Genomic DNA, 27,141 nt, shown 5'->3' on the forward strand with positions numbered 1-27,141 from the left:
AAATGTATATATGCTGTATTAGTGTTGTAGACATGGTGACCCCTGGTTCTTATCACCACCACTGTAAAGTGATCAGGGTCTGAAAGTTACCCTACAATTAGGGTCTTTTGACAAAGAAAATTGGCCACAATGAATACAGAAAAAAGCTTCCATTCCCCCCCCCACCCTCCACCCCCACTGGGAGGGGAAAACCCTTTTATGTGTTTTAAAATAGACACCAAATATACTTCTAGACGTTTTTTTGCAATTTGTTATATATTATAAGAGCAAGAAGTTAATAATATACCATTATTATCTATTCACAGTCATTTTTGAGATTTGAGCACCACTTTTAAAATATGAGCCGTACTGGGTTTTTTGTTTTATTCTATCTTCATTCCTGATGTTGTTCAGCTTTCGGATACTTTAGAATCATCTGTTCATCATTCTCAACCCATCATTTCTTCATTTCTTCAGTTTCCTACTAAGTATTGGAAACAGTGGGGTCGCACAGGCCCAGGTTATCTCCAGCTGGTGTTCTTTGGCCTCTGAACACGCACTGATAATAATGAATTAATATTTAACCGTGTCACACATTTTACTACTATTTGAGTCACCGCTTGTACAAATAATCCTGCCTGTGTGCGCCAGGGAAAGCCGCAGTCGCCTCCATGTGCTCAATGCATAATGGTAAATTCTTCACTGCTGTAGGCAACCTAGGTCGCCCCGCCTCCTCCTCCCCCCCAGGCTCCCCTCCTTCTTATGGAACACCTGAAAGCAGGTGAGGGAGGAGGAAGCTGTAATTGTGTGACTCCAGATGAAATGCTTCACACAGCTCATCTCAGAGAGACGCTCACGGTCCAGACGCAGACTGCATTGTCTTCTGCTCCACGCGTTCGCTAAAAGAAGCCCTCCAGCAGTTCCTGCACTATAAGGTGAGCCGACTTCTGTTGTTCTCATTCAAATGCCGCCGTGGTTTGCAAATAATCCGGAGCTTTAATAATACATGGAGTTATTAGTTTACGCTCCAATCCTCAGGTGTGGTGTTAAGGGGCGAATATTTAAACGCATTATTACAAGGTCATAATTCTATTCCGTCATTCTTGTCGGAGACGTCATTAAATAATAAAGTAGTACTTTGTTAGGAATGAATGCGATGCCTTTTCTGAAAGCATCCCCGTTTGTTGTCATCCGGTCTGACAGGTTTCAAAGCTTTGGACTGGGATCTGATTTAACACTTCATTTGGTTTGCTTTGTCCAGTAATTATAGTTGTTCCCGTCACTGAGTCTAAGTATAATCTTGATCTAAAAGAATGGCCAATGGCCATTTTCCCATTGGAAAATTCCCAGTGGCCATTTTCCCATTCCCATTTCTTGCATCTACTGCAAAGTAGGATTCATTCATTTCCAATAATTTAAACCTTAAAACCTGTCAGCGTCTGAAATCATTACTGCTTATCATTTGGCTTATTTGGACGGGTTCATGGGATGGACTGGTGTATTAATCAAATGAGTGGCAAAACAATATTAACCCTAGATCTACAGATGATCTAAAACCTCACTATACTGGAAGAAAGTGGATCAGGCGCAGTGCAAAGGTCATAGTCTAATCTTTCCTGGGTGTGTAGATTAGCCAAGGGTGAAATGTGAACTGCAGCATGTTTAAGAATGTTTAATAATAATCAGGAACCTTCACCAGCCTTCATTTATTGATGGGCCGACCGGTGGGCCTAAAGCTTCATTACACACTCTTATAACTTCAACTCAACGCTAAGAGTCTGAAAGGATAAAAGGATGTGTTGCTGTCAAGAAGCACTTACTGAGAAAAGGCAATAGACAAAGGTAAATAAAAAGAAGCTGCAAATCAAACAAGGAAGCTGCTGGTGGAGTTTGGACCTCAGCATCCTTGAATGTGTTTGGGATTTTTTGGAAGCAGAAAATGCGACCAACTTCTAAGACTGCACTTTGGAGGTGTGGCTGCAGATGAGTCTCCTGAAAAGAGAAAAAGCTGTATTAAAGGTAAAGGGTGGAAACAATATACTGAGAAATGTTACATTATACGCTGCTATCAGAACAAAACCTTGTATCTCCAAAATGGTAACTTTACAGGAGAAGGAAAAAACATACTGTACTTTTAATGTAAGCCAATGGAACCAGAGTTTTTTCCAAGTTATTTTGGGTCGTTTCTTTTGGTCCATTCATCATCAAATTCACACACAATGTAAAGAACAACAGGCATTTTCAAATCATGTCACTGATTAATATATTAACATTATTTTTGAGTGATTGTGACTATACTAGCTATTACTAAACAAGTCCTTTAAGTGTAGGCCTTCTTTTGCTTGTGGGAAGGAAAACATCCTCACAAAACGATCTCTACTTTATAATAAAATCATAAATTAATTGGTTATATTAGTTTATATAACTTATAATAAAGGTATTTGAGTTAATATATTTTATTTACTTAATGTGTGTCTTCTTTATAAGACGTATGCTCTTAAGGCACTTTAAAGGTCATTAAATTATCACACTTCCACCCATCCCTATTGACTCGCTGGACTCCACTTGCCACAATCCCCTTGACCACCACATCATCATCACATGCACTCCCAATCCCGGTCAGTTCCCAAGAAGCACCTCACCTGAGTTTTAATTGTTTTCACCTGTATTTGCTTGTCAGTGTTTGTATAAATTATCCTTTGTTTGCCGTCTTTTTTCATAAGCATAATGAACGTTCTTTTGTATTTACCTTTATCACGTCTGACCTGTTTCAAAAAACTACGCCTTTTCCTCGTCCATGTTTCCACTTATTCTACTCTCGGTTCTAACCTGGCCCGACTTTGGTACTTTGCCTTTGGACTGTCCTTTCGCTATGAAAGTTTTTTCTCTATTTCTTCTCCATGAAGTGTCTGGTTTGTCACAGCGATGTTACATAAATACTGCTACATAATTATACAGCGCTACTGGCAGATGTTCCGGTGTTCATGTTTTAATGAAACTTTGTTAGCCTTGTTTATCTGATTACCCCCACTGAAATAATGCTATTTTTTCTAGGCCATTTGCAATGTTATGTTAGTATCAAGCTAGCCATGGTGTATATTCACACTGTGTAACGTTAGCTTAAATTAGGACACTTGAGTAACATTTAAGTTGCAGCTTGGTTATCGGCCCTATCAGAAATCAGGGCCATAAAGCACCTCTCTTAGTAAACATGCGCGTAATGTCAACTGTCTACGGTGGAGATTTTACAGAGATGGTTTTAATGATATGACTGGTGTGTAGGTCCTACTGTAGTATTGGAATCTAATGTATTCCAGTGTTTGAGTGTGATTTGTTTTATCAGCACAAGCAAAAGAAAGCATGAATTTATATTCACTGATAATGAAAAACATCTGAATTTCAAAAAAGCTTGTAGATTTTGCGAAGGTGAGATACGGCAGCCAAGCTTATGAAAGGACGACACTGTTTTTAAAATGAATATATCACTGCTGTCGGAACAAAACCTTTTTGCTGGTTTTTGTTTTTTGACATATTTCTCTTCTTAAATGCTGCCACTGAAAACCTGAGAATTAAAGCCTGAAAAAGATCAGATCCTCCATTCCAGCTGTCAGTATATTTGAGAAATTTGCAGTAATGTTAAAAAAACATAGCGCTGCTGTTGGGAGAAAACCTCATATCTCCATTTTTGTTGTTTTTCAGTTTTTGACATAATTTGAAAATGTCAGTTGCTCCCTACATTGTGCGTAAATTTCATGATGAATGGACTAAAAAAAACGGCCCAAAATTACTTGGAAAAAACACTGGTTCCATTGACTTACATTAAAAGTAAAGCATGTTTTTTCCTTCTGCTGTAAAGTTACTATTTTGGAGATACAAGGTTTGTTCCCAGGGCAGCGATATTTGTTTAACATTGCAATCAAGGACATCCACATTAAAGATAACCTACAGATATAAGTAGTCAACAACAAGAACAACAACAACCAACCAAAAAAATCAGTCTTTGAGTAAACTTAAATCTCGTACACCTACTAGTAGATACGAGGGATTTAAGCAATAGCCTTTTTATTGCTAAGAAGATTAAGAGACTTAGTAAATAAATTAAATTCAACTTAGAAAACTCTAAATCGGGGCTTATAATTACACATCTTTACTTTTTCTATCTACACTGTATGTGTATTTAGATAAATCTTTCCAAAATTCTTTAGAATAGTAACATGCAAAAAATGTGTGGTCCATTTTTTCTAAATCTTTTGCGCAAAATGAACAATTCTGGTCTGTACATTTGGAAAGATTATAATTGCACTGATAAATGCTCTGCAAGATTTTTTAGATGTGCTTCTTGGATATTTTATAAATGTTATTATAAATGCAAAACTCCTAAGGAAGAGACCGAGCCTTATTCCAAGAGACGTCCATAAAACAAGAATTCCAAATTATGTCTCAAGGCCTAATTTTGTTTTTTGTGTAGGCCTTTGTGTGGTTTATCTGGTTTTATGACGTTCACCCTAGTCAGAGACCTTTGCCTGCCTGAAGGATGATTGCAGATGATGAACCGAGGTAACAAAGAGAACAGGTGAAACACGGAATCGCTTTAGTAGGAATAGATACAGAAACTAAACAAATAACTATGTAATAAAACAAAAGCAATAAGACGCACTGTGAATAAACAAAGGACAAGTGTCCGCATAAACTGTTTTGTATGTTTATGCACTGTAGTTATGAGATTATTTCAGAAGAATGAATGCATGATGAATTGGGCTTCATTCATCATAAAGATAACCTGGTCATCAGAGGTAAAACTTGGGCCTGCTGCAAACTGGGGGGGGGATAACAGCGGCTTTACTGCACGTCACACAACGAGGCCAATAAATTCTTCAGCTGACTTTACAATATTGTTTGTTTTCAATGGTGCTGCATGCTAGTTCACACACAAGATTTTCTCATGATAGGCCTGCAGTCCAAGCAAATGACCACATTCTGGTCTCCTATTGGTGGCATGTAGTGACAAGACACTTTCTAACACTGCTGCCCAAACATTCCTGTTGTCTGAACTTTGTCAGCCATCTCTGATCGTAAAGGCACTAACCTGGTCGTTCACAAGCATTTTAATGGCCAGTGAACTCTTGATTGTAGTCTGGGGCAGCATTACTACAAGGGCAGAGCTGAAGTCAGGGTCAAAAACAGGCAGTAAGATTCAAAACACGGGTCAGTCAAAATCAGGCAACAGTACAAAAGGATCAGGCAAAAAGACAAAGTCGAGAAGAACAAAATGGAGGTCAGCAAAACGGAATACAGGCAGTCAACAACAAACGCTCAGTAGGTCGTAACGGTACAATACTTTGTAATGAACCTAACTAAAGTCCAGGCTTATAATGGAAACTTACTAGTCATATGACCAAGTTCACAGATGTCCCCAGTTAGTACTCTGGGGAGTTTGAGTCATAATCAGAAATTTTGCTATTTCACAATAAATGACTGAAGAACAGAAATAAAACTGGGTAACAGGGTTGAAACCAGGATAACAAGGTTGAACATTTAGTTGTCAATGCAGTAAAAAATCTAAAAGAGAGCATAAGTTGAAAAACTTTTCATAAAAATGTTTCATTTAAATCTTTGTTTCAATCCATTTTTATTTCATTTTCATTCAAAATAACTGAAGCTTAAAGAAATTGGTAATTGGTAAAAAATGATTTTTTTTACTAGTGAAAATTCAATTTTTGATATTAAGAATTGAATTTTTACTGGTAAAAAAATATCTGCAATAATTCAAATAGAACTAGTAAAATTGTATTTTCTACAAGTAAAAATAAAATTTTTACATGTGAAATTTCAATTATTACTAGCAATAATTAAATATAACATTTTCACAAGTAAAAATTTGTTTGTATTTTGGTATTTTAAAATAGTTTGTATTTTTACTAGTTAAAATTTAATTCTTGATATCAAGAATTAGATTCTACTTGTGAGAATTAAATTTTTGTCTAGTGAAATTTCATTCTTATTAGTAGAAATGTTTCCCCACCGTAAAAATGAATGGGGAAATTCATAAATTATCACTAGTAAAAATGTAATATTAGAAACTGAATCCCTGATATTAAAAATTCTAATCTATGATTCTATGCTAATCTGTGGACTCCATGTGGAAATGAAGCGGAAGTGTATAAATCCTTCTCTAAGGGAACTGTTTGGACTTGTTTGGTGTGAACTGCTTTTTCAACTAACTTTGTGACGACTTCTGACTACCAAGCTCCCAGATCTTAGCTTTCTCACTGACATTATCACGCCTGCGTGTGTGTGATTGTTAAATAAATGCTAATTATTCCCTTTTACCTCAAAGGTCTTTGTGGAACTCATTTTAAAGGTTCACAGTTCTGTAAACTGGGTTGCCTAACAACATAATGCTACACTTAATCAAGGATAAAGAGTGTTTCATCACACGTGATGCATCATAGCTTTTTGCGTGCTGGTGGAGTTCCATGCTGTGCAGTAGAGCCCTTTTATTTTTTTCACCCATGCCCTTCAAACAGCCTGAGTCTGTCACTAAGGCAAACGTTACAGGTTTAAAACTCATGAGTTAATAATTTGAAACTTATGAGTCAATGATTAGATGTGCAACCAGCAACACTGTCTGACTGTGATTTCAGCGTGAGTAGAAAAAAGGAAGAGCTCAGAATGGAAAGCTCTTTACTTGACGTCCACAGCACCCTCCTCCAATAACGAAGAGCATTACAACACGGCAATTAATGTGGTAACACCACAGAAAAGCATGCTTAAAGAGAAAGTGAACATGTTCAGACGTCTGGTCAGAAACCAGGGCTCCTCTACCTTTTCCACTCCTGTTTATTACTACAAAGCAAAACGACCCACAGGAAAAGTAGTCAGCTACTGAAATACAGTTTTCCTTTTTCTTTTCTTAAATGCTGACACTGAAAACCTGAGACTAAAGGCTGATAAAGATCAGATCGTCCATTCCGGCTGTCATTTGGAAACTCTGCAGTTTTGTTAAAAAAAAACAACAACACATGGCCGTAATGATATTAAAAGAAAAGGGGAGGGGGAGAAAAAGCATAGAAATGGATGAGATTCTTGATGTCAAGAATTCAATTCTTACTAGAAAAAGTTTAATTTGTGATATCAAAAATGAATTTACTATTAATTTTACTAGTGAAAATTTCATTTTTGATTTAAAAAGTAGTAAAAATGGAAACTTACATGCAAAAATGTAATTAGAACTAGTAAAATCACATTTTCTACAAATGAAAATACATTTTTTACATGTAAAATTTAAGTTATTACTAGTCAAATCTTCACCAGTAAGAATTCATTGATATCAATCAGTAATTCTTGATATCAAGAATTACATTACTACTTGTGAAAATGAAATTTTAAGTGGTGAAAATTTAATTCTTTTAGTAAAAATGTTTCCCTCATTAAAATCAATATAGAAACTCATGAAATATCACCAGTAAAAAAATTGACTAGTAAGAATTGAAGTAAGAATCAAATTTTTCACGTGTAAATTTAATTCATAAAATCAAGAAGAAAAGGATTAAAAGCTAAAACGGCTTGCCATACAATACAGTCTGAGTTATCCTACTACAGTGTGTGAGGGAGACAATACAACAAGCTTGCTTTGAGGTTGAATAGAGTTTTATCAATGAAGTGTTACTAAATATTAATGTATGTACTCTAATGAAATGAAATGAACCTTTTTTTTTAAGCCAACTGTATCTGAACACATCGGAAGTAGACCTCCGCATTTAACCCATCCGTGCAGTGAAACACCACATACACACTAGTGCACTAGGGGCAGTGAGCACACAGCCGGAGCGGTGGGCAGCCCTATCCACAGCTTCCGGGGAGCAGTTGGGGGTTAGGTGCCTTGCTCAAGGGCACTTCAGTCACGTACTGTCAGCTGAGAGGATCGAACCGGCGACCTTCCGGTCACAAGGCTGGTTCCCTAACCTCCAGTCCACGACTGCCTCTGCAAGTACTTTCATGAATAACTGTACCACCTTTAACCTGGAGGCTTAGCGACTAAACAGGTACCTTGCTTTGCTGATTCTATGCTAAGCTGTGGGGGGAGAAAAAGCATAGAAATGTATGAGATTCTTGGATTTTTAAGTTAATCTTTTGGCCACTTATGTTTTTATGATTTAAAGTGACCCACTATGAATTACTGCCTCCTTCTGAGTTCAGGCCAGTGGACCACTAGAGGGGGCTTCACGGCCCACAGGTTGAGAAACCCTATTGTGACTAACTTAGCTTCAGTTTGGCAGCTGCTGCTGTAGGTTTGTAAGTGCGGCGACCACTGACTCTGTTAATGGAAGATTGTGAGTTCGATCCCCGGTGATACCTCAGCCATCTGTTGCTGGGAGTCCAGGAAATCACAATATCATGCACACATGACAAACAGGTCAGCAGAACAATAGAGAAGCAGAAAGTGCTTTTATTAGCTCATTTAATAGGTCATTGATCTTAGTCAATCAACTAGAAGGCTCACTATTATATTATATTATCTCAGTCAACATGCATTGAATAAGCCCAGAATACATGAGATAATCTGGGGAGAGCAGTAGCAGGACAGTCATCGAGAAAAAGGCCCACATTACTGAGGATAAAAAATTGACCTTCAATTGAAAGAGCTTGTGTAATTTCGGTAATACGTTAAAACTGCCTATTCACTTTGTGTTTGCTGAGCCAGATCATGAAGCCACAAAAGCCTTCTGAATGACGTCCTCATTGTAAAAAATTAAGCTGGCCAATATTTGTCTGCATATATCTGCGTATATTTGTTCACTACATTGGGATTAGTTTATCTATTCAGAATTCATAAGCGTAGTCCTTCTATACGCCACAAATACTAAAGCCTAAACTATGATAAAGAATATAAGAAAAATGTCAAAAATAAATAAATTACAGCTGGTTTAGTTAAACGCACCATAAATTCATGACGATCTGTATCACCTTAGTCAGGGGTCTTCAACTTACTCTTTTACCGTCCTGTTGCTGCTCCACAGCAGAATTAGATTTGTAGGTAAAAATAAAATAATCCTCCTTTACAGTAAAATAAAGCTCTGCTGAAAATTAAATGGTCTTAAACGCTGGATTTAATGTAGAACTGCTAATTCACTCTTTAACCCGCAAGATCGCGCAAAGACTGATCACCATAGCGACGCAGACAACAGTGTTGCCTAGCTAGTAGCTAATGAAAAGAGAAAGAGAATATTTAAGACGGACATCAATGATTTGGAGACTAATGGACTTATTTGCGTTTATATTCACTCCAGCTGGTTTCCTGATACGTTTAATCTGCAATGAGAAACTGTCGAACACTAAAAAGTCACAAAGCTTAAGTTGCTTCTCGTTCACCAGCATGTCGTTCGAATTTTCCCGTTCCACCTTAAATGGTGCAGCAGTTACATTCTGGCGCTTGAGGCACCGTTTAAGGTAGAACGGGAAAATTCAAATAAGAAGCTGGTGAATGAGAAGCGACTTCAGCTTTGTAAAAAGTCGAAAGTTGAGTGATATTTTACAAGAAACTGTTCTACTTTTGATGAAAAGTTTCCTGTCGGAGATGCGAGAAAAGTGGCTATATCTGAGCTAAAGCTTAAAGCTCAGTTTCGTCTGTATTATATTTTTAGCCTATATTAGCACGTTAGCACATACTGAGACACATTTACAGACAAGATGGTAAAATGGACATAAAGCATTGTGGCTCCCAAGGTGGTTAGATTTTTATTGAAAGAACAAAATGGCTCTTTACATTTGGATTGCAAACCACTGACCTAAGCTCAGAGCAAAATAAACACTGCCTTCAACATGGCCACTAAACTGTTACCTTAAAATAGTCATTTTTAATCTAGCATGCTAGGGTCACCTATTTGGGTCTGGGGTAGAATTTAGCACTGAGGCCCACGTTTGTGAGAAAACAGATGAAATAAAAGAGTAAAGCAATTCATGTGAGGAGAGAATGATGTAGCCAAACAAATGTTTTGGACAGATATTCAATATGTAACGCTCCACGCAATAAAGTTTTATCCAGACTGAAAAAACAACTGGATGTTCTTCAAAAGCACTGCTTGATGAATTAATCACACTTCATTTTGGATAGCTGATTATTTTATTGTATCATACTGTTTCATATTATGTTTCATCCACAATCTAACGACAGCTACTATTGACGCGACACAGTAATTTAACTGGTGCTATCATTCAAGTTTTGTTCAGCACTTTGGGTGATGAGGTGCTTGTTCGGGTCAGTTTCGGACTCAGAAATTTAAATTTAAATTTAAAAATGTTCATTTTGGTTTCATGTAATTTCAACAATATATATTTTATATCATTACTTTTTCAAATTTAGACTAAGTTTTCATATTTTCTTCTGTTTTGCCGCAACCCTGCCAGCACCCCTTCTTTTTGCCGTTATGAAGTGTTGCTACTGCAGTGTAAGGTAGGGGAAGTTTCTCTCTTTGCTTCTGATATTTCCCCATAGTTTCTTCATGATGCACATGCACCACAAGTTCCTCCACAGGTTTCACAATACATAGTTCAGCAAACATTCATCACTGAGTCGGTATATTTTCAGAGTTTGTATAAAGCTCTTAAGGAGGGAGTCAGAGAGTCAGGAACAAGCACACTTTGGGCACGGATGCCAGAGCTGACAGGTAGGAACAGAGTTAAATGTTTGGTTCATTGTTTTTGTTGAATTTTAACCAAGAATCAACCAAATACTTTAAGGAAACATTTGCAATCCCCCCCCTGGCAAAGAGCTGGGTGTCACAATGCAGGATTTGAATGCTTAATACATTTAAATAGCAGTAAAAAAGTAGTAGTGCCCAGTAGAAAGGCATGCAGCTCTCTGACACACAGGCCTCAGAGTATCAGAGGGCTGTGTGCGCATTTGCATGCAATGGGTCAGTGTCCCAGAGCATGCAAATGCGACCGTGCCTACATGCTTTCATAAAACAATAAAACAGAGTAAATCTAACAGTTAATTGATTCAGGAGAGGAGAGAACAGTGTAGCCAAAAGAGTGTGTCACTGCATTTGTTCAGACAGATGTTCAGCACGTTCAAAATGATCATTCCAATCATTTTTACTCTAAATAATGAATTAACATTATTCTGTCTCTCATTTTACTGAGAAGCATCTGAAACATCATCACATCTGAATCACTTGGCATGTTGTTTGTATGCATGTAATCTCTTAAGCTGTTCGATTTTCTCAGACCGGTGGATCCCAAACACCCTGGGGAATGTCGAATGTCGAATTCTGACATTAATTTTCATTGAAATCAGGCAGCCACACTATTCATACTTCCCCAGTGCAGGCAACACAAACAGCCTCCAGCACATGGCAAACTCAAGCTGTAGTTGTTCGGTTTCATCATAAAAGGCTGTATTAGAGAAGAAGCTGTTTCACTCCGACCCCGTCTGAGCTTTCAGGATATATTCATAATTGAGTTATTTCAGTCTATCATGCGCTGTTGTGGGGGTGAATATAGGGAATAGGACCTGTCCTTTACCTGCTGTCGTTAAGGCCTGTATGAAGCCGGTCAGTGTGTTAGTTAGAGTTAGAGTTAGTTAGAGACTTCTGTGGCTCGGGTCATGCCTGGCCCACATTACGGGATTTTAAAAATCCTAACTGATGTTGAAAATGTGAAAGACCCCACACTTAATGATATTTTTCACCGATTTTTTCTGTCCTTGATTGTTGTTTGTCATCAAAGTCCTCTCACTATACGATCTGCTACCTACTACCCACTATTTAACGTTATTTTAAACAGGACTGATTATTCATGACTAATGTTTAACCATATTTAGGTAACCCTCATTTATTAGTATGGCTAAATGCTAGAGTTTCAGTTACGTGACTTCTCTGTTGTAGCCGCCATATTTGGGACCAAATTTCTAGAGGTGAAAGATGGCTAAAATTACTCCCCTTAGTTTGGAAGAGTGAAAACATGACCTTGACAAAGTCGATAAAATAGACTGAGATCCTTATACAGTTTACCCTGAACTCCTGATCCCACTTAAACTGGTGGAAAAGTTTTCCAGCCATTTATATTTATCTCATACTCAGCCCCTCTCACTATTCTGGAGAGTCTCTCAAAGCATTTAAAAGCACAGAAGCCCACCGGCTCTTCGCGTCAGGGTGGGTAAAGGACCCCATGGTGTTCATAAAGAGGAGAAACACTCTGTGATCATAGGAGGGTAACGACATCAGCTAATTAACACAGATGTGATCAATGCTGGCCTTTAGATAACGTTAGCTAATATTAACAGCCGAGATATAAACAGTCGCCCCCTAACGGAGCTGCAGACAGCCGGTATAACTTCACTCTCTGTTCCTGGAGATTTAAATGAGGTTTGATTGGAGAAACATTAACGTTAAATATCAGACTGAATGTCGTGGGTCGGAAAACGACGTCGTGTTTCGAGAGACGTGATTCTGTAAGTTTGCTAGTTCAGTTAGTTCAGAGTTCAGCTCCAGTCCTGAAACCCTTGCACTGCATAACTGTGGTTTCCTGGTTAAAATACCTGATATTATTAGCTAATTAATCCCTTCTTGAGCTGAACGAGGTGAACAGCAGAGAGAAACACTAAACTATACAGTGCAGCGGCTCCAAACCTGGAGTGAAAACACTGAATTAAAGGTCTGTGTGTCTCTCGTCATCCTTGCAGTCACTCCCTGATTCGGTCCTCAAAATGGCGGCGACTATTCAGTGTGCTGTCACGTGAAATGAAAAGGAAACAGGCAGAATGTTTTCAGGTCATAAAGGTCCCCTTTGCTCCTCACAAAACTGAAACTGACACTGAGTGAGCTACTTTCCATTTTGGAAAAGCAAAAGGAGCACGTAGAGTTTCACCACCTCATTCAGGAGCTGGTCCTTTATGGGAGCATTCAAATACAGCTTGTGTTGGTAACTCAGTTTGAGCTGCTTCTGGAGGTGCTAGCCTTAGTTTGTTATCCATTAATTTGTTATTAATGTTGTCTGAAAACCTGCATGCGTTCGGGCCTTTACTCATCACATGTCTGAGAGCAGAAGACGAGCAGCTAAAACAGGAAAAGGAAATGAGAACAGGAAACAAGTAACTACCACACTGTGCTGTATGCTCAGATATCTTTTCGAATAACACCTTCACCTGGAGGCTAAACACAGCAAATATGCTTCTGAACTGCGCCACAGCTCCTTCCGCCGCTTTTGTTTCTTCAGCATTTCACGTAGCTTCCAATCAACATCAGCTATCTCATTAGGTGAGTTAGAAAATGTTATGTGGTGGTTATTTCAAAACTGAGAGGCTACATTGATTATTGTATTATATTGGTCTGGTTGGTAAAATCTTGTAGGTCGCTGAAGCTTTTGTGGTTAGTTTGGTGGGGCGTGAGTTAGAAAACGCTGGGAACCTCTGATATACAAACATAAACGTAAAAAGTGGACATACATGCGACAACATGCTACCAACTCTTCTCCTGATTGCAGATAGGGTAACTTTTACTATCCAATGCAGAGCCTTGAGTGAACTGAACAGAACAAATGAAGCTAAACTGTCAGATATTCTAGGCACACATATACAAAGACGATGACAAGCCAATGGATGAGATTGAAACCAGTAATCAGTTAGGCTTTATTGCTACTGTAGTGCCTCGCTCTTCAGGATGGCTGGGGATGCTCTCAACTATCTAAAGAAGCTTAAAGTCAGAGACTTTTCTCTGCCTCCACTGAAAGGTACTGTTGCGCATTTCTAATGAGGTGGAAGGTGTTGAAGGTCCATCATAGGTCTTCTGAGATCAGTCCCCCAATGAGATTTGGAAACAGTTACTCATTCTTATGCATTTCCATTCATCTTTAGGGAGGCATGCCGACCAAGCCGACAGTTCTCTACTTTATTTTGTTGATTTGAACTGGGCAGTGGCACAACCGGACCCCAAATATGAAAACTGTCTTCAATAAATAAAGAAATAACATATGATTTGTGTGTTCACTCTCTGCCTCAACCACGTTGGTGCTTCAATATAGAGTAATAGTTTAAGTGTATTATGTTCTGATAGCCAGAGGTGGGAACAAGTCACTAAGTTGCAAGTAACAAGTCTCAAGTCTTGACACTCAAGTCCCGAGTCAAGTCCCAAAGTCAAGAGTCCTGATTCCATTGCCAAATCAGTGAAGGTGAGCCTCAAGTCGAGTCCCAAGTCAGTAGTCCTAATCTTGGAGTCCTAAAAAGTCAGTCTGCATTCTTCACTAATTCAAGGCCACAACACTGAATAATTGTAACAGTACTGTGGCCTTTTAATGAGAGCATATTAGCAGCGTATGGCTGTATATCATTTGTTTACCCTTCCAACTAAAATACTAAATCCATGATACACAGATAACCATGACAGACACACTGTAGAGTAGTGCAACTACACATGAAAAGAATTTGAAAAGTACTACTGAACTTGAATTTTCCGTTCCACTTTAAATGGTGCAGCAGTTACGTTCCGGCGCCTCACTGCTGCACCATTTAAGGTGGAGCGTCAAATTCCACTACGAAGCTGGCGAAGAACAAATAAACGTCAGCCTCGAGGTGAATGTTGGGCTTGTTGTACCTGCAGAAGCTGTTAAAATCGGTCAAATATAGAGACGCTGTGTCTCTTTTGTTTTGCTACCATGAGGAAAATGGTCAGTTCACCTGTTGAGTTTCTCCAGTTTAAGTGTTAATTGAGGATGGATTGATGCTGTTGACGCTTCACTTGTTTCTTATGGAGGTGAACTAGAGCTCTAACGCTTCGCCTGTTTTCCGAAATAAAATAAGCCCAGTAGACATCTGACGACATTGCTGTTTATCAGATTTACGTTAGGAAACGAGTCCATTCAAATAAAAGTAACCGACTGTGTAGCGACTCTCTTCTGAGTCTTTAGGCTGAAGTCCGAGTCACTGGTGTTGAAGTCAAAGTCAAATTGCAAGTCTTTCTTAAGATTTTCTATCAAGTCATCAAATTAGACAAATTCAATTCAAATTCAAGTCATATGACTCGAGTCCACACCTCTGCTTGTAGCTACCCATGACTCATATAAAATGTCCACTAAAGGTGTTAGGGGGGGCTGGTTGCCCAGCACCCCTCAACCCATGCTACAAGCACCAGTGCAGTGCCCCAGTCCACAAACCCCGGCGCTGTCAGTAATTACGATGTGGTGCCCAATCTCACATCCCGGCCTGACTTCAGTTCCCTTGGTTTCCGGTCATGGCTTTCGCAGTGTTACTGGATGAATCATATATATCACAGCTGTCAATCAACAACTCTGGGCAGAACCTCAAAAGGCACAAGTAGAAATGCGCCTGACTTTTTGTGAACTTCAAAATATTCGTAAACAAACCCAACAATTCTAGCACACCACTAAATTACATCTGTGAAGCCCTGCAGTTAACTGTAACCGACTGTGTGATACTGAAAACGTGCTAGCTCAGTAACTCTGGCTGAGGGTCCTTAGGAAGTGAAACCAGGAGGGGGATGTGAGATTGGACTTGTCACAGATAAGCAAAGAGTGTGCAGCAGTGGGTGGAGGAATTCATGTTCACACTGTTGTCACCTGATTTGAATGTTTTGCAGATAAGAAGTCCAGAATCTGGGCGCAGGGATTGTTATCTAGGCTAAAGGCCCTGAACTTAACAACCCTTGGAGAGTTGAGTTATTCACTGTTAACTCATCAAGGGCCATTCAGGTCACGTCATAGACCTGCATGAAGATATTCGAGCAAAATATTCTATTCAATTCATACAACTTTATGCTTAATTTCAGCAGCATGACCCAAATGGGTTTTTAGTTAAACATTTTTAAAATTTGCTCATATTAGGTTTGAAATTGCCTATTAAATTGTGAATTTTACTTCTCATTAAATTCTAATATCTGACTGGACCAGGCTAAATTTTTAATTGGGTATAAATAAATACAACACTAAAAACTGTAAATAACCTTGTTTCATGTTCATGATTTCACATTAGTTTCTTATACTGTACTTTTTACGTCCAACCATACAATTTTTCACCTTTAAAATCTGATCTTTAGGTTCATTTTTTGTTGTTGTTGTTTTTTTTGTTCTCTATCGAAGAGGCTTGTGGTACTGCTGTTCTGCTGAGTGTAGTTGGTTTTAAAGCTCGTGTGGCCGAAAGGAGTAAGCAGGTGCTACATTATTGACATTGCTTTAGTGATACCCTGTGTTTATACTTAAAGCTAATGACAAATCTGTAGTTTAATTGCTTTGAATAGGGATGGGCATTTCAGGGGTTGGGAGGGTACAAGAATCCTGGCTACAGGCTACCACACCAGATGGGTCAAGAGATCAGACACAGTGACACCACTCAGCATTGTCCTATATTCCACCCAGGCCTATTCATAGTAGGTGGCTTGAAACTTCCACCAAAAACAGCCAGTCAATCTAATCTCTTTAAATAAACAAATTACAATCATTTATTTTCACCACAGCTAATGTCATTAGCCTAGTCACACTGCAGTGCTGCTATATACACACAAAGGTTTTATAAAAGTAAAGCTCCAGATATTAATGCTGCTAAAAATAAAGGCATGTGTGATTTAACGTTCTCTAGCCCCGAGAAACCTTGTCTATTTGTGTTTTGTGATTTTACCTACTCAATGATAGAGAACTGTTAGCTTTTGTCCTGCACGTTTGCATGCGTGTGATTGATCGTGCATTGTGTTGATTATTATTTCTCAATGGTCACTCATATTGTTAACCTTTGATTAGTGCCATTGAATTCCCTTTCGGAACAAATGTTTGCGTTTGGGTGTGTAGCTCTACGATCGCGTGTTTGTACTGCAATCACATGTAGGTTAGTGTATGTGTTTATAGTTGTTATGTACAAGAGGCATCCCTTAATACATAAATCAATTGTTACACATGTTATGTTTGTTGGCCAAACTGATACTGCAGTCTCCTTGTTTCTATGCTCCAGCGGTGCTGCTGGAGTTTTTAAACACTGTGTCCACTCACTGTCCACTCTATTAGACACTCCTACCTTGTCAGTCCACCTTGTAGATGTAAAGTCAGAGATGATAGCTCATCTGCTGCTGCACAGTTTGTGTTGGTCATCCTCTAGTCCTTCATCAGTGGTCACAGGACGCTGCCCACAGGACGCTGTTGGCTGGGTATTTTTGGTTGGTGGACTATTCTCAGTCCAGCAGTGACACTGAGGTGTTTAAAAACTCCAGCAGCACTGCTGTGTCTGATCCACTCAGACCAGCACAACACACATCAACACACCACCACCACGTCAGTGTTACTGCAGTGCTGAGAATGATCCACCACCCAAATAGTACCTGCTCTGTGAGGGTCCGTGGGGGTCCTGACCACTGAAGAACAGGGTAAAAGGGGGCTAACAAAGTATCAGAGAAACAGATGGACTACAGTCTGTAACTGTAGAACTACAAAGTGCACCTATATAGTAAGTGGAGCTGATAAAATGGACAATGAGCGTAGAAACGAGGAGGTGGTCATAATGTTATGTCTGATCGGTGTAAATTAGAAAGGGAGGAAAAAAAAGCTGTGTGACATTTGTGGAAGAGGTCCAGCTGCTGGGACACAGCTGATCTGTCATCTTGGTTTACGTCATGCCAAACAAATTGGCCAATGAGCTTTAGTTAGCTTGAATCGAACATGTTCTGTGGTGAGCAGAGCTGTTATCCAGCTAGCTAAGCTAACCAGCTCCTCTCTCCTAGTTTGCAGCACTGTTTAACAGTGTTGCACCAATACCGTTACTGATACTGTATCAGTATTGGTGCCAATACTGGCACTTAAACGCAGTATCGGTATCGTTGATGGGGATGGGGACGTGTGCATTTGCGCCAGTAGACAGAACTTAACGACACATCAGCGGTGTGGGACGACAAGCATCAGTAAAAATTCTCATGGTAGAATCTGTAACTATAATGGAGCTGCTTAGCTGAACGGCTGAGCTGCTTCTTTCAGTAATCACTCGTCTGCTGCTGTGTGGTCACTTACAGTCAGAGTTCATGTTATTGAGGGAGTGGAAGGAACCACCATAATGATGTGGCGGAAGGAACCGCCATAATGATGCCTTTAGCCTTGATTTAGCCTTTTGCATAGCAGCCCGCTAGCCGGGCTTGTGCGTCCACTAGCCCTGTCCGCGGTGCACCTCCATCAGTCAGCTGTGTCACACAGCAGCGGGGTCTCGCGGCCCGTTGCTCCAACCAAGCCAGATAAAACACTGAAAGTTGCTGATACTGACAGCATAAATGGCGGTGATGTTTACTGAACTGACGCTCAGATATGCAGCTCGAGTGAACAAGATGCACATATGAGCCAAACGACAAAGAAATTTGGAGGTGAAACAACATTCAGCTCTGTTTTTGAGCCAGAAAAGCTGCTGTGTGCTGATGTGTAAACACCACAGGTTTATCTGTACATTATTCAGCTCTGTTTTTAACTTAAGTTGTTAAGTTGTTAAACATGGTTCTTATTACTAATTATATAATAGTAAATACTAATTATATGCAGTAAATAAACAAAAATAAGTCTTCTTAAGCATCTAATAAACATGGTCCAACAAGTAAATGCCATCTAGCCAAGCTGAGTGTGTTTTGTTTGTAATGCAGAACATAAATTTTGAAAATATTTTATTTTGGTAAAAACTAATTGTATAAATATCACTCATAGGTGAGTTAGGTTAGATGGAGTTAGTATCGGTATCGATACTCTTTATTGGCTGATACTAAAGGATCAGGTATCGGTATCAGTATTGGAAGGGGAAAATTGGTATCAGTGCATCTCTACTGTTGATTGTATCAATTGCTAGATAGATGGTATGACATTTATTGAATGATGCATTAAAAACTGAACATTGACTAAACAAAGTACTCTTCATTTTTATTCAACCATAAAACCGACTCTGATAAGTTTTTACAAAACTTGCTGAATAACATTCAGACTGGCAACCTGTCCAGGGTGTTTCCTGCCTTCCGCCCAATAAACACTGGGATAGGCTCCAGAAGCCCCATGACCCAGGAGGATAAGTGGTTTAGATGAATGAGTGAATAACATTCAGAAGCAGCAGCAACCATGACAGTTTCATTGATACTGTGATTAGAATTTTGAGGTCATTTTGAAATCAAAGCAACATCGGGTTAGTTTCCATGACCTTGCAGAATTCACTGAGCCTGAATTCTGTTTAAAGTGAGCAAATAAATGGAGGGTTTTACTTCAAGAAAACAGGTGCTTCATTATGACCACGTCTCTCTTTCTTTTTCTCTTTTAGTCCAGCCCAGACGATGGCCACCATCACCTTTTGCAAGTTCCACTTCCAGAGCTGCTTTATACTGTTGCTGTCCATAACCTTCACTGTGTCCGTCACGCTCTATATGTCCAACGTCCCCCTTGAGTCATCCAAAGTATGGGTCAGCAATGTTGCCAACCAGATCCACTCTTATTACAAGTCAATCAAGGAACCAATACCCAAAAATGACACACTTCTAAATTTGTCCCCTCCCTCATCCACACGTGCCACACATCCGCCTATAATTACGATGAACAGACATAATGTGAAAGATGTGGTCAATGAGGAGTCCACAACTGCTGACCTGTTGAAAGAGAGGTCGCCGATCCTTTACCACGAAGCGTACCCAGGCAACTACCACTACATCATAGACGAGCCCCTTAAGTGTGAACAAGAGAACCCGTTTCTGGTCCTCATGGTCCCAGTGGCTCCACACGAACTGGAGGCTCGCAACGCCATCCGGAGCACATGGGGTAATGAGAGCGTGGTCCGAAACAAGACCATCACTGTGATCTTCTTGCTGGGTCTGCCTAGAAATAAGGCTGAGAAAAAACAGGAGGAACTGAAGCTGGAAAGCCAGCAGTACCACGATGTGGTCCTGAGCGACTTTATAGACACCTACCTCAACTTGACGATAAAGACCACGGTAATCATGGACTGGCTGGCCACACGTTGTTCCAAGGCATCCTACGCCATGAAGGTCGACTCCGACATGTTCTTGAATCTGGAGAACTTGATGAGCTTGTTGCTGTCACCTGCTACGCCTAAAGAAAACTACATGACAGGGATGGTTATGTGGAACCGGCCGGTTGTCCGGGACAAGAACTCCAAGTGGTATGTGCCAAAGGAATTATACGCTGAAGACTACTACCCAACATACCTGCTGGGGATGGGTTATGTCTTCTCCAATGACCTTCCAAAGAAGATTGTTGAGGCCTCCAAAGAAATAACACCGTTTAACATAGAGGATGCATACGTGGGTGCCTGTCTGAAAAAATTAGGAATTTCACCTTCGAACCCTCCAAATCCCTCCCAGTTTAAGGCCTATTTTGGTGGGGAGTATAATCGAGAAGACTTTGCCAAGGTGATCACCACCATCCTTCACTCCCCACAGCAGCTGATCACATTCTGGCAGAACTTTAAGAGGCCTACATGAAGGACTTGGAGGGAAAGGACTCAGAACTCATGATATTTGTCACAGGGTCACCTTCCATTGTTTCTTAAAATGCTTTTGCATTGTCTGTATGGGAAAAGGCTCTTGACATAGGACTGTGAATGACTGACACATTTGGGGAAGTATTTATTTTGCTTTTATGGTGAACATGCTTATGGGTGCTCTGAAAGACATGAAATGGGAATTTGGGTGTTATAACAGTGGAACCAAGATGAACTGGAACAACAGAACCAAAGAGGTCTCTATCATGTCACTCGATATCTTGTGAAATGAACATTTAGAATTTGATGTTTAACATATTTTTTAAAAATGGGAATATTTATAGAATTTTTTTATTATTTACATTTTGGATGGATTTTACCTTTACTTACTGTATCTTCCCTCAGTTTAATCAGAATTGATTCCTAGTGCAGTAAGTCTCTCCTCAAACCAACAGCACTACCAGTCAAAACGGTGAGCACAGAAATTGCACTGGCACTTTTCTGTTTCTTCCACCGTGATGAACACAAAAAAGCTCTCAAGTTGTATTTCTGCGTTTCCAGCTCTCATGTTGTTTTCAAGTCTGATCTATGCTACGAAAGGTTCTTGGAGCAATGCCATAGAATGACCACTTCTGATTCTCTAAATAAACATGCTTGAAAAGGAGATTTGTGAGTGTAAAGAAGCTTCACATAATGCAAGGGATGTCCAAACACTTTCAAAAGAAGGCCAGATTGAATCATTTGTGAAAATTTATTCACAAATCTGAGCTTTCTGTGAGGTACCGTGCTTCCTATCCCTGTATAAAAGATGCACGAGGCTTATTTTATTGTTGGATCGCTCAGAGCAATTTGGATTGGTAAGCACTTGTAATAAAAAATGAAATAGTTTGAGCAACATTAAACCATTATTAATTATATTAAGTGTTTACTTGCTCATAAAATGTTACACAAACTAAACAAAAATGTATAAACTGGTAAGGTTTGTTACATATCAAATAAGTGCAGCAACTGCACTCAATTCACTTTATTAAATGCGTAAATCAAAGTAAACAGCACGAATAGCCATGTTTGTGTTCAACCTTAAAAGGGTTAATATTTACTGAATAACTGGATTTGCTCTAATAAGAAGTTGGTGCTGCGAGACTCAGGAAGCTGCAGCAAATGTTCATCTTAAATCTCTTTCTCTGCCTTTTCGTTCGCTACTGGCTTGGCGAGAAAGCGTTGCTATGTGACCTACAGTCTCAGTCATTGAGAATCAGGGCTTTCGCGCTATGTTGCGCACGTCCTGTCTCGAATATATTTTAATGACGCAGCGATCTCCCCACTCTCTACAACAACACCAAAACCGAAGTTATAAAATCACTAAAGAAAACAGGCAGGACAGCTGTAACGCGCTGCGTGGACACCCATTACCACTGGATCTTATTTCACCATAACAGCGCATTTTATCACAGATGAGTGGCAGCAGCGTCTCATGTGCTCCAAACAAGAGCAGTGAACGAGAGCCTTCTAGTTCACTGACCACATCACTTCCATTTGATTTATTAATAAAAGATATTGGAAGTAAATTCATTGTGGATCATTACAGATACTTTGTTTTAAAAGTACCAGGTCCTCACACAGTGAGAAAATAGAAATGCTGTATAGAAAAAGATGCATCAAGATGCACCGATAATCGTTTTATAGTGGGGTGCCTAGAGATTCCCACCCCTATTATGTACTGTAGAGTTCTTTTCTATTTTACATTGAGAAACGTTATTCTTGAATTGTTGCACTATCTGATCGTGCAGTCTTTCACAGAGTGGTGAACCCCTCCTCATCTTTACTTCTGAAAGACTCCGCCTCTCTGGGATGCTCTTTTATACCCAATCATGTTACTGACCTGTTGTCAATCAACCACCAGGTGGTTTTTTCCGCATTACACAACTTTACCAGCCTTTTGTTGCCTCTATCCCAAATTATTTGGAATGTGTTGTTGCCATCAAATTCAAAATGGGCAAATATTTTTCAAAAAACAATAAAATTTCTCAGTTTCAACATTTGATATGTTGTCTTTGTACTGTTTTCAATGAAACATAGGGTTTAAATGATTTGCACATCATTGCATTTTGTTTTTATTTACATTTTGCACAGCATCCCAACTTTTTTGGAAATGGGGTTGTATTATACCAGCCCATCTCATTTACAAAAATGGTTCTCTAAAGCAGAGGTCTCAACCTTTTTAAGAGTGTGGACTGAATCCCGTGGCCTGTAATGGGTTTGGCATTGCTACAGGGCGTCATTCACTAGTTTCTGTAAACATATAACACACAACAGTTTTGGCAAATAATCGTCTCCAATGGGGATGAATCTGTATTTTATGCAAGTGCCGTTATATTTTTGATTGATGCTTTTTAACTAGGTGTCGTTTTCACGCTTGTCTTCACTGAGTTTGTCAGTTTTTTTGTTTTTCATTACATGGTTACTATTCATGCAATATTAATAACTCCTACAAGAATGTTGTTTTATTTTAAGAATAGCACAGTCTTTCAAAAAACACGAGGAAAAAAAATATTGGCACCCTGACACAATTTTTTTTTTAAATAAAACCAAAGAAATTTGCATCCTTGGGGGAAAAAAATGTTCTTTTTTACTGTGCCTCATCTCTAGGAACTCCACTGTGGTCCATGACCATTTCCTGTTTTCCTGGGGTATAAATACAAGGCTACACACATATAAGATCCCATCCATCATCAACATGGGTAAAACCATAGAGCTGTCAACTCAAATGAGAAGGCACAGATTAGGTTATGGTAAGGGTTATAAACCAAAGTAGTTGACAGTTGAAAGTGCCATTAAGCACAGTCTGCCCCCACGTACAGTGAGGGGATGGTAAGAGAGGCAAAAAGGAACCTAAAGATCACAGTTTCAGAACTGCGCAGTTTAGAATCTTGGGGTTTTCAGAAGCACGACCAGGTGCTTTTTGGAAGAGTTCCACAAAAGGGGCCTTTCCTAAGAGCAGGCCACCCAATGGCGTGCCTGAACTTGTCACTGGAACTTCAAATGGAACTGCGTGATGTGGTCAGCCAAAAAAAAACCTTTGGGCTTTTTGGCCATGCACATCATTGTCACGTTTGGCAAAAACAAAGTGACTGCATATAATAAAAAAGCAAGGACTGTCAAATATGGTGGTGGATCATTGATGTTTTGAGGCTGTTTTGCTGCGAGGGGTCCAGAAGCTCTTATGAAAATTAATGGCATAATGAATTCCACTAAAGACCAGGAGGTTTTAGCCCAAAATCCAAATGCCTCTACCAGAAGGCTGAAACTTGGCAGTAGGTGGCAAGATAATGACCCCAAACACATATCAAAATCCACAAAGAAATGGTTGCAGGAGCACAAAAAAAGTTTTGCAATGGCTCTCTCAGTGTCCACATCTGATTGCAGTTGAAAATCAGTGGTGTGCATTGAAGACGGAAATCCTCAGAATATCCTGGAACTGGAAATATTCTGCCAATGCTCTCCATCCTTGTTAACATTACAGAAAGCGGCTATGCTGATATTCTCACCAACAAATATTATAAATGGTGGGTGTGGCAACATTCTCGAATTTGTTTTATTTATTTATTTTTTTAATCTGTTACCAAAGAAAAACTTTTTTTAACCACTGTAAAAATAAACAAATGTAGCTTATCCATTTGTTTTAAGCCTAAAGTATCACTCACTGCAAGTGGTTTACTTATTAGGGGGTATAGTGCCTGAACTTCAAGGCCAAACTCTGCATTATCTGCAATATCTGTGGTACACGGTAGCATTTTTAGAAATCCTGTCTCATCATGTCTTAGATTAGTCGTCTACAAGGTCAGACCAAACAGAGGTCCTACATGTCAGGGCAATGATGTTTACAACGAACTCATTCATTCATTCCTCATGCCTGTTTGTTCTACTCCCTTTCCCCTCAGGGATCTACACTGTAAATCTGTTTCTATTTGCCAGCTGCGTTTTATGGAACAAAAATGCAACTCCCTAATTTACCAACAATAAATAAATAAATAAATAAATCACTTAATAAATAAAGTCAAACAGGATTGGCTAGTACAAAGATGCCTGATTGCTAAGGGTTGGCACCATCGAAAGGCGGGGTGTCCTTAGGATCCAGTATCAGTTATTGTTGTCAGACAAAGGCAAATGGTTTCCATATCAGACAGAAGAGCCACAGTGAAATATGAAACTAAAGCCAGGCAACCTCATCTTACCGGTTATGGAAAAAGACGAACAAGTAACGGCAACGACATGTACTTAATGATGCAATTCAAATGTGGCCTGTTTTACCACAGGTCTTTCTCAACACCTGTTCTGTTAGAAATCGGTCCATCTGTTTGAACTGCACTGAATCCATCATCTCAGGGAGGTAACTAGACTAATTTCTCTTATTGTATTCATGTTTCCATTCAAAGGTCGTAGGATAAAGGATAGAGAGGCATTTCCACTGTTACTAAGGGGTCATGTTTGCTGTTAACATAACATGTTTTGCCTTGTTTAGACAATTTCTGCTATCTGTACTGATAAGGAGGATTTGGTGATCTGTGAGTTGATGTGTTAAACAGTAGCAGGTGCAAAGCACTATAAAGCAAGGAAAATTAAGGCATCTGCTGGTGTTTATTTGCATTATTGCAAGGCTTTATGCAAATCGATTGGACCAAAACCCATTTGCGAATGTTGTCATGGGTGTCCTTGACTGTATACTAAAAGAAGGACCAGACTGACTTTCTTCAACTAAAATATTTCTTTAGTGTACCACATTTACAACTGGAGAATAGTATCTTTAAGGGGACTTTAAAGTGATTAAAGTCATTCGTGAGACCTTCGCAAAGACTGTGAGCAAAATGGACCTCACTGTGAACTGCCTGCTGGATTCACGTGTACTGCATAAACACCAGATTTCTTAGTAGACTGTGTGCATGTAAATGATTAAGCGCATATACTCATTTCTTTCCACACCATTGTTACAGTACAGGCCTATGAATTTCAAATGACCACTGTATAAGTAAGTAAGCCATGAAATTTACTGACAAAGCCTTCAACATGTCTAAAGGAAATAAACCTTTATAAACTTTTATAGCAGCCATTATTCAGTGAAATGTTCCCCAGGCAACTGGGCGTATCTCCAGACAATCAAACAGTAGAGCACTTTAAGTTAATTGTGTCATTTTCACTAGTTCACCATGCTTAGACAAAAGGCTGTGTCTGAGCAGTTAACATGCACCACAAGTTAAAACGTTTTCAGATATGCATGCAACCGCTTGAACGTGGTTCAACAACACACGCTGAAAAAGTGGGACGGAATTACACTTTATAGCCATGTTTATTATACATTATGAATTGTTAATATAATGCATTATAAATAGTGTTAATAACATGTTATAATGTCAGTGCCAAAGAAGTCAGTCCCAGCTTGGAGAGCATAAAGTAAAGACAAATACCAAGCTAACGGTGGTGTACATTACCTTTCCCACATTGGGTAAAACACTGATGGCAGCTCTAGTTTAAACTCTGACATTTGAAGCCTGTAATGTGCTTTATTGTGTATGTTTTAGTGTTTCAGTAAATCCTTCAGTAAATACTTCAACTTGAAGCCTCACTCTGAACACTGGAGGAGGCTTTAGTACAGTACGCTTCACTTTACTTAGAGCGGACAAATACGACTTATGAGCTCTTATAATTTGTTATGATCAGTACTTATAATGTATTATGTTAACAATTCATAATGCATAATAAACATGGCTATAATGTGTAATGCATTTTTATAAATATTTATAGCTATGTTTATAATGTCTTTTGAATGCATTATAACACGTTATGAATGCGTTTATAGATGCTTACAAAAGTAACAGTCATAGAAAGTGTTACCGAAAAACTATTTCAAAAAACCTTTGAAACTGACAAAGATTGTATTATGATCTATTTAAACCCAAGGCATCAATAGACACAGCAATAAGCTAAATATATACAAGTTCATCATTTAGAAGGTACCGTTCATTCAGAGGTGTGTCCCAAACACTAACCCCGACATTTACACCTCTGAAAATAATACTTGCATTTATTTATTTATTTATTTTTAAAGATTTGATCTCTTTTAAAGTGAAATTGAAAAAAATCTGGATTCATCAGGAATTTTTTTTTGTTTTCATGTCACTACTGAAACACAGAATCTTAGTCTGTAGGTGGGGCCTTATTTTAGCCACACCCCTGCATTTTAGAGCAGGAAGTGAGACTGCACCCCTGTCCCTCATGGCCACATGGTGAGCAGTTAGACTGTTTTGAACTAAATGTGTCCCAAAGTCGGAAAATCTGTGTGGAACATTAAGAATTGCCACTACCGAAACGTTTTGTACAATTCAGTCAACTTTTTTTTTTTGCTTTCATGAAAAATATGATGATTTTGTGTGTGTACAGCTGTTCGAAACTCTGTTTGCTAGACATGTACAGGCTAGCGTTTTTTAGTTCTGCTCAAAATTAGCTAAAATTGTCACCACCGTAACGGTCACCACTGAAACATTTGGTAAAGTTAAAAAAATGGAATATTCATAGTGTTCATAATTAAGATATTGGGTCACTCAAAGCAAAAGAATTTAATCTAAAGTCCAAATCAGTTAAAAGCCCAAAATGGGTTTTCAGCTCTGAACCAATTCGATATATTATCTATTACATTTGTCTTTTCTTGGACCATCAAGCAT

General features: G+C 39.0%; 1 protein-coding gene across 3 annotated transcripts; it reads left to right on the plus strand.

Moving 5' to 3' along the window:
* Positions 1 to 667: 667 nt before the first annotated feature.
* LOC118804641 (beta-1,3-galactosyltransferase 1-like) lies at positions 668 to 21,086 on the plus strand. 3 transcript variants are annotated; one of them, XM_036565201.1, is made up of 2 exons: positions 668 to 914; positions 19,253 to 21,086. In XM_036565201.1, exon 2 carries the CDS (start codon positions 19,266 to 19,268, stop codon positions 20,424 to 20,426), a length of 1,161 nt encoding a protein of 386 aa, XP_036421094.1. In that variant the 5' UTR covers positions 668 to 914; positions 19,253 to 19,265; the 3' UTR covers positions 20,427 to 21,086. The 3 variants fall into 3 exon arrangements, with proteins under 3 accessions (XP_036421094.1, XP_036421095.1, XP_036421096.1); XM_036565202.1 differs by lacking the exon at positions 668 to 914 and adding an exon at positions 10,414 to 10,646; XM_036565203.1 differs by lacking the exon at positions 668 to 914 and adding an exon at positions 13,061 to 13,238.
* Positions 21,087 to 27,141: the final 6,055 nt, after the last annotated feature.

The sequence above is a fragment of the Colossoma macropomum genome, unplaced genomic scaffold (genome assembly GCF_904425465.1).
Source record: "Colossoma macropomum unplaced genomic scaffold, Colossoma_macropomum, whole genome shotgun sequence".
In the NCBI taxonomy this organism is placed as follows: Eukaryota; Metazoa; Chordata; class Actinopteri; order Characiformes; family Serrasalmidae; genus Colossoma; species Colossoma macropomum.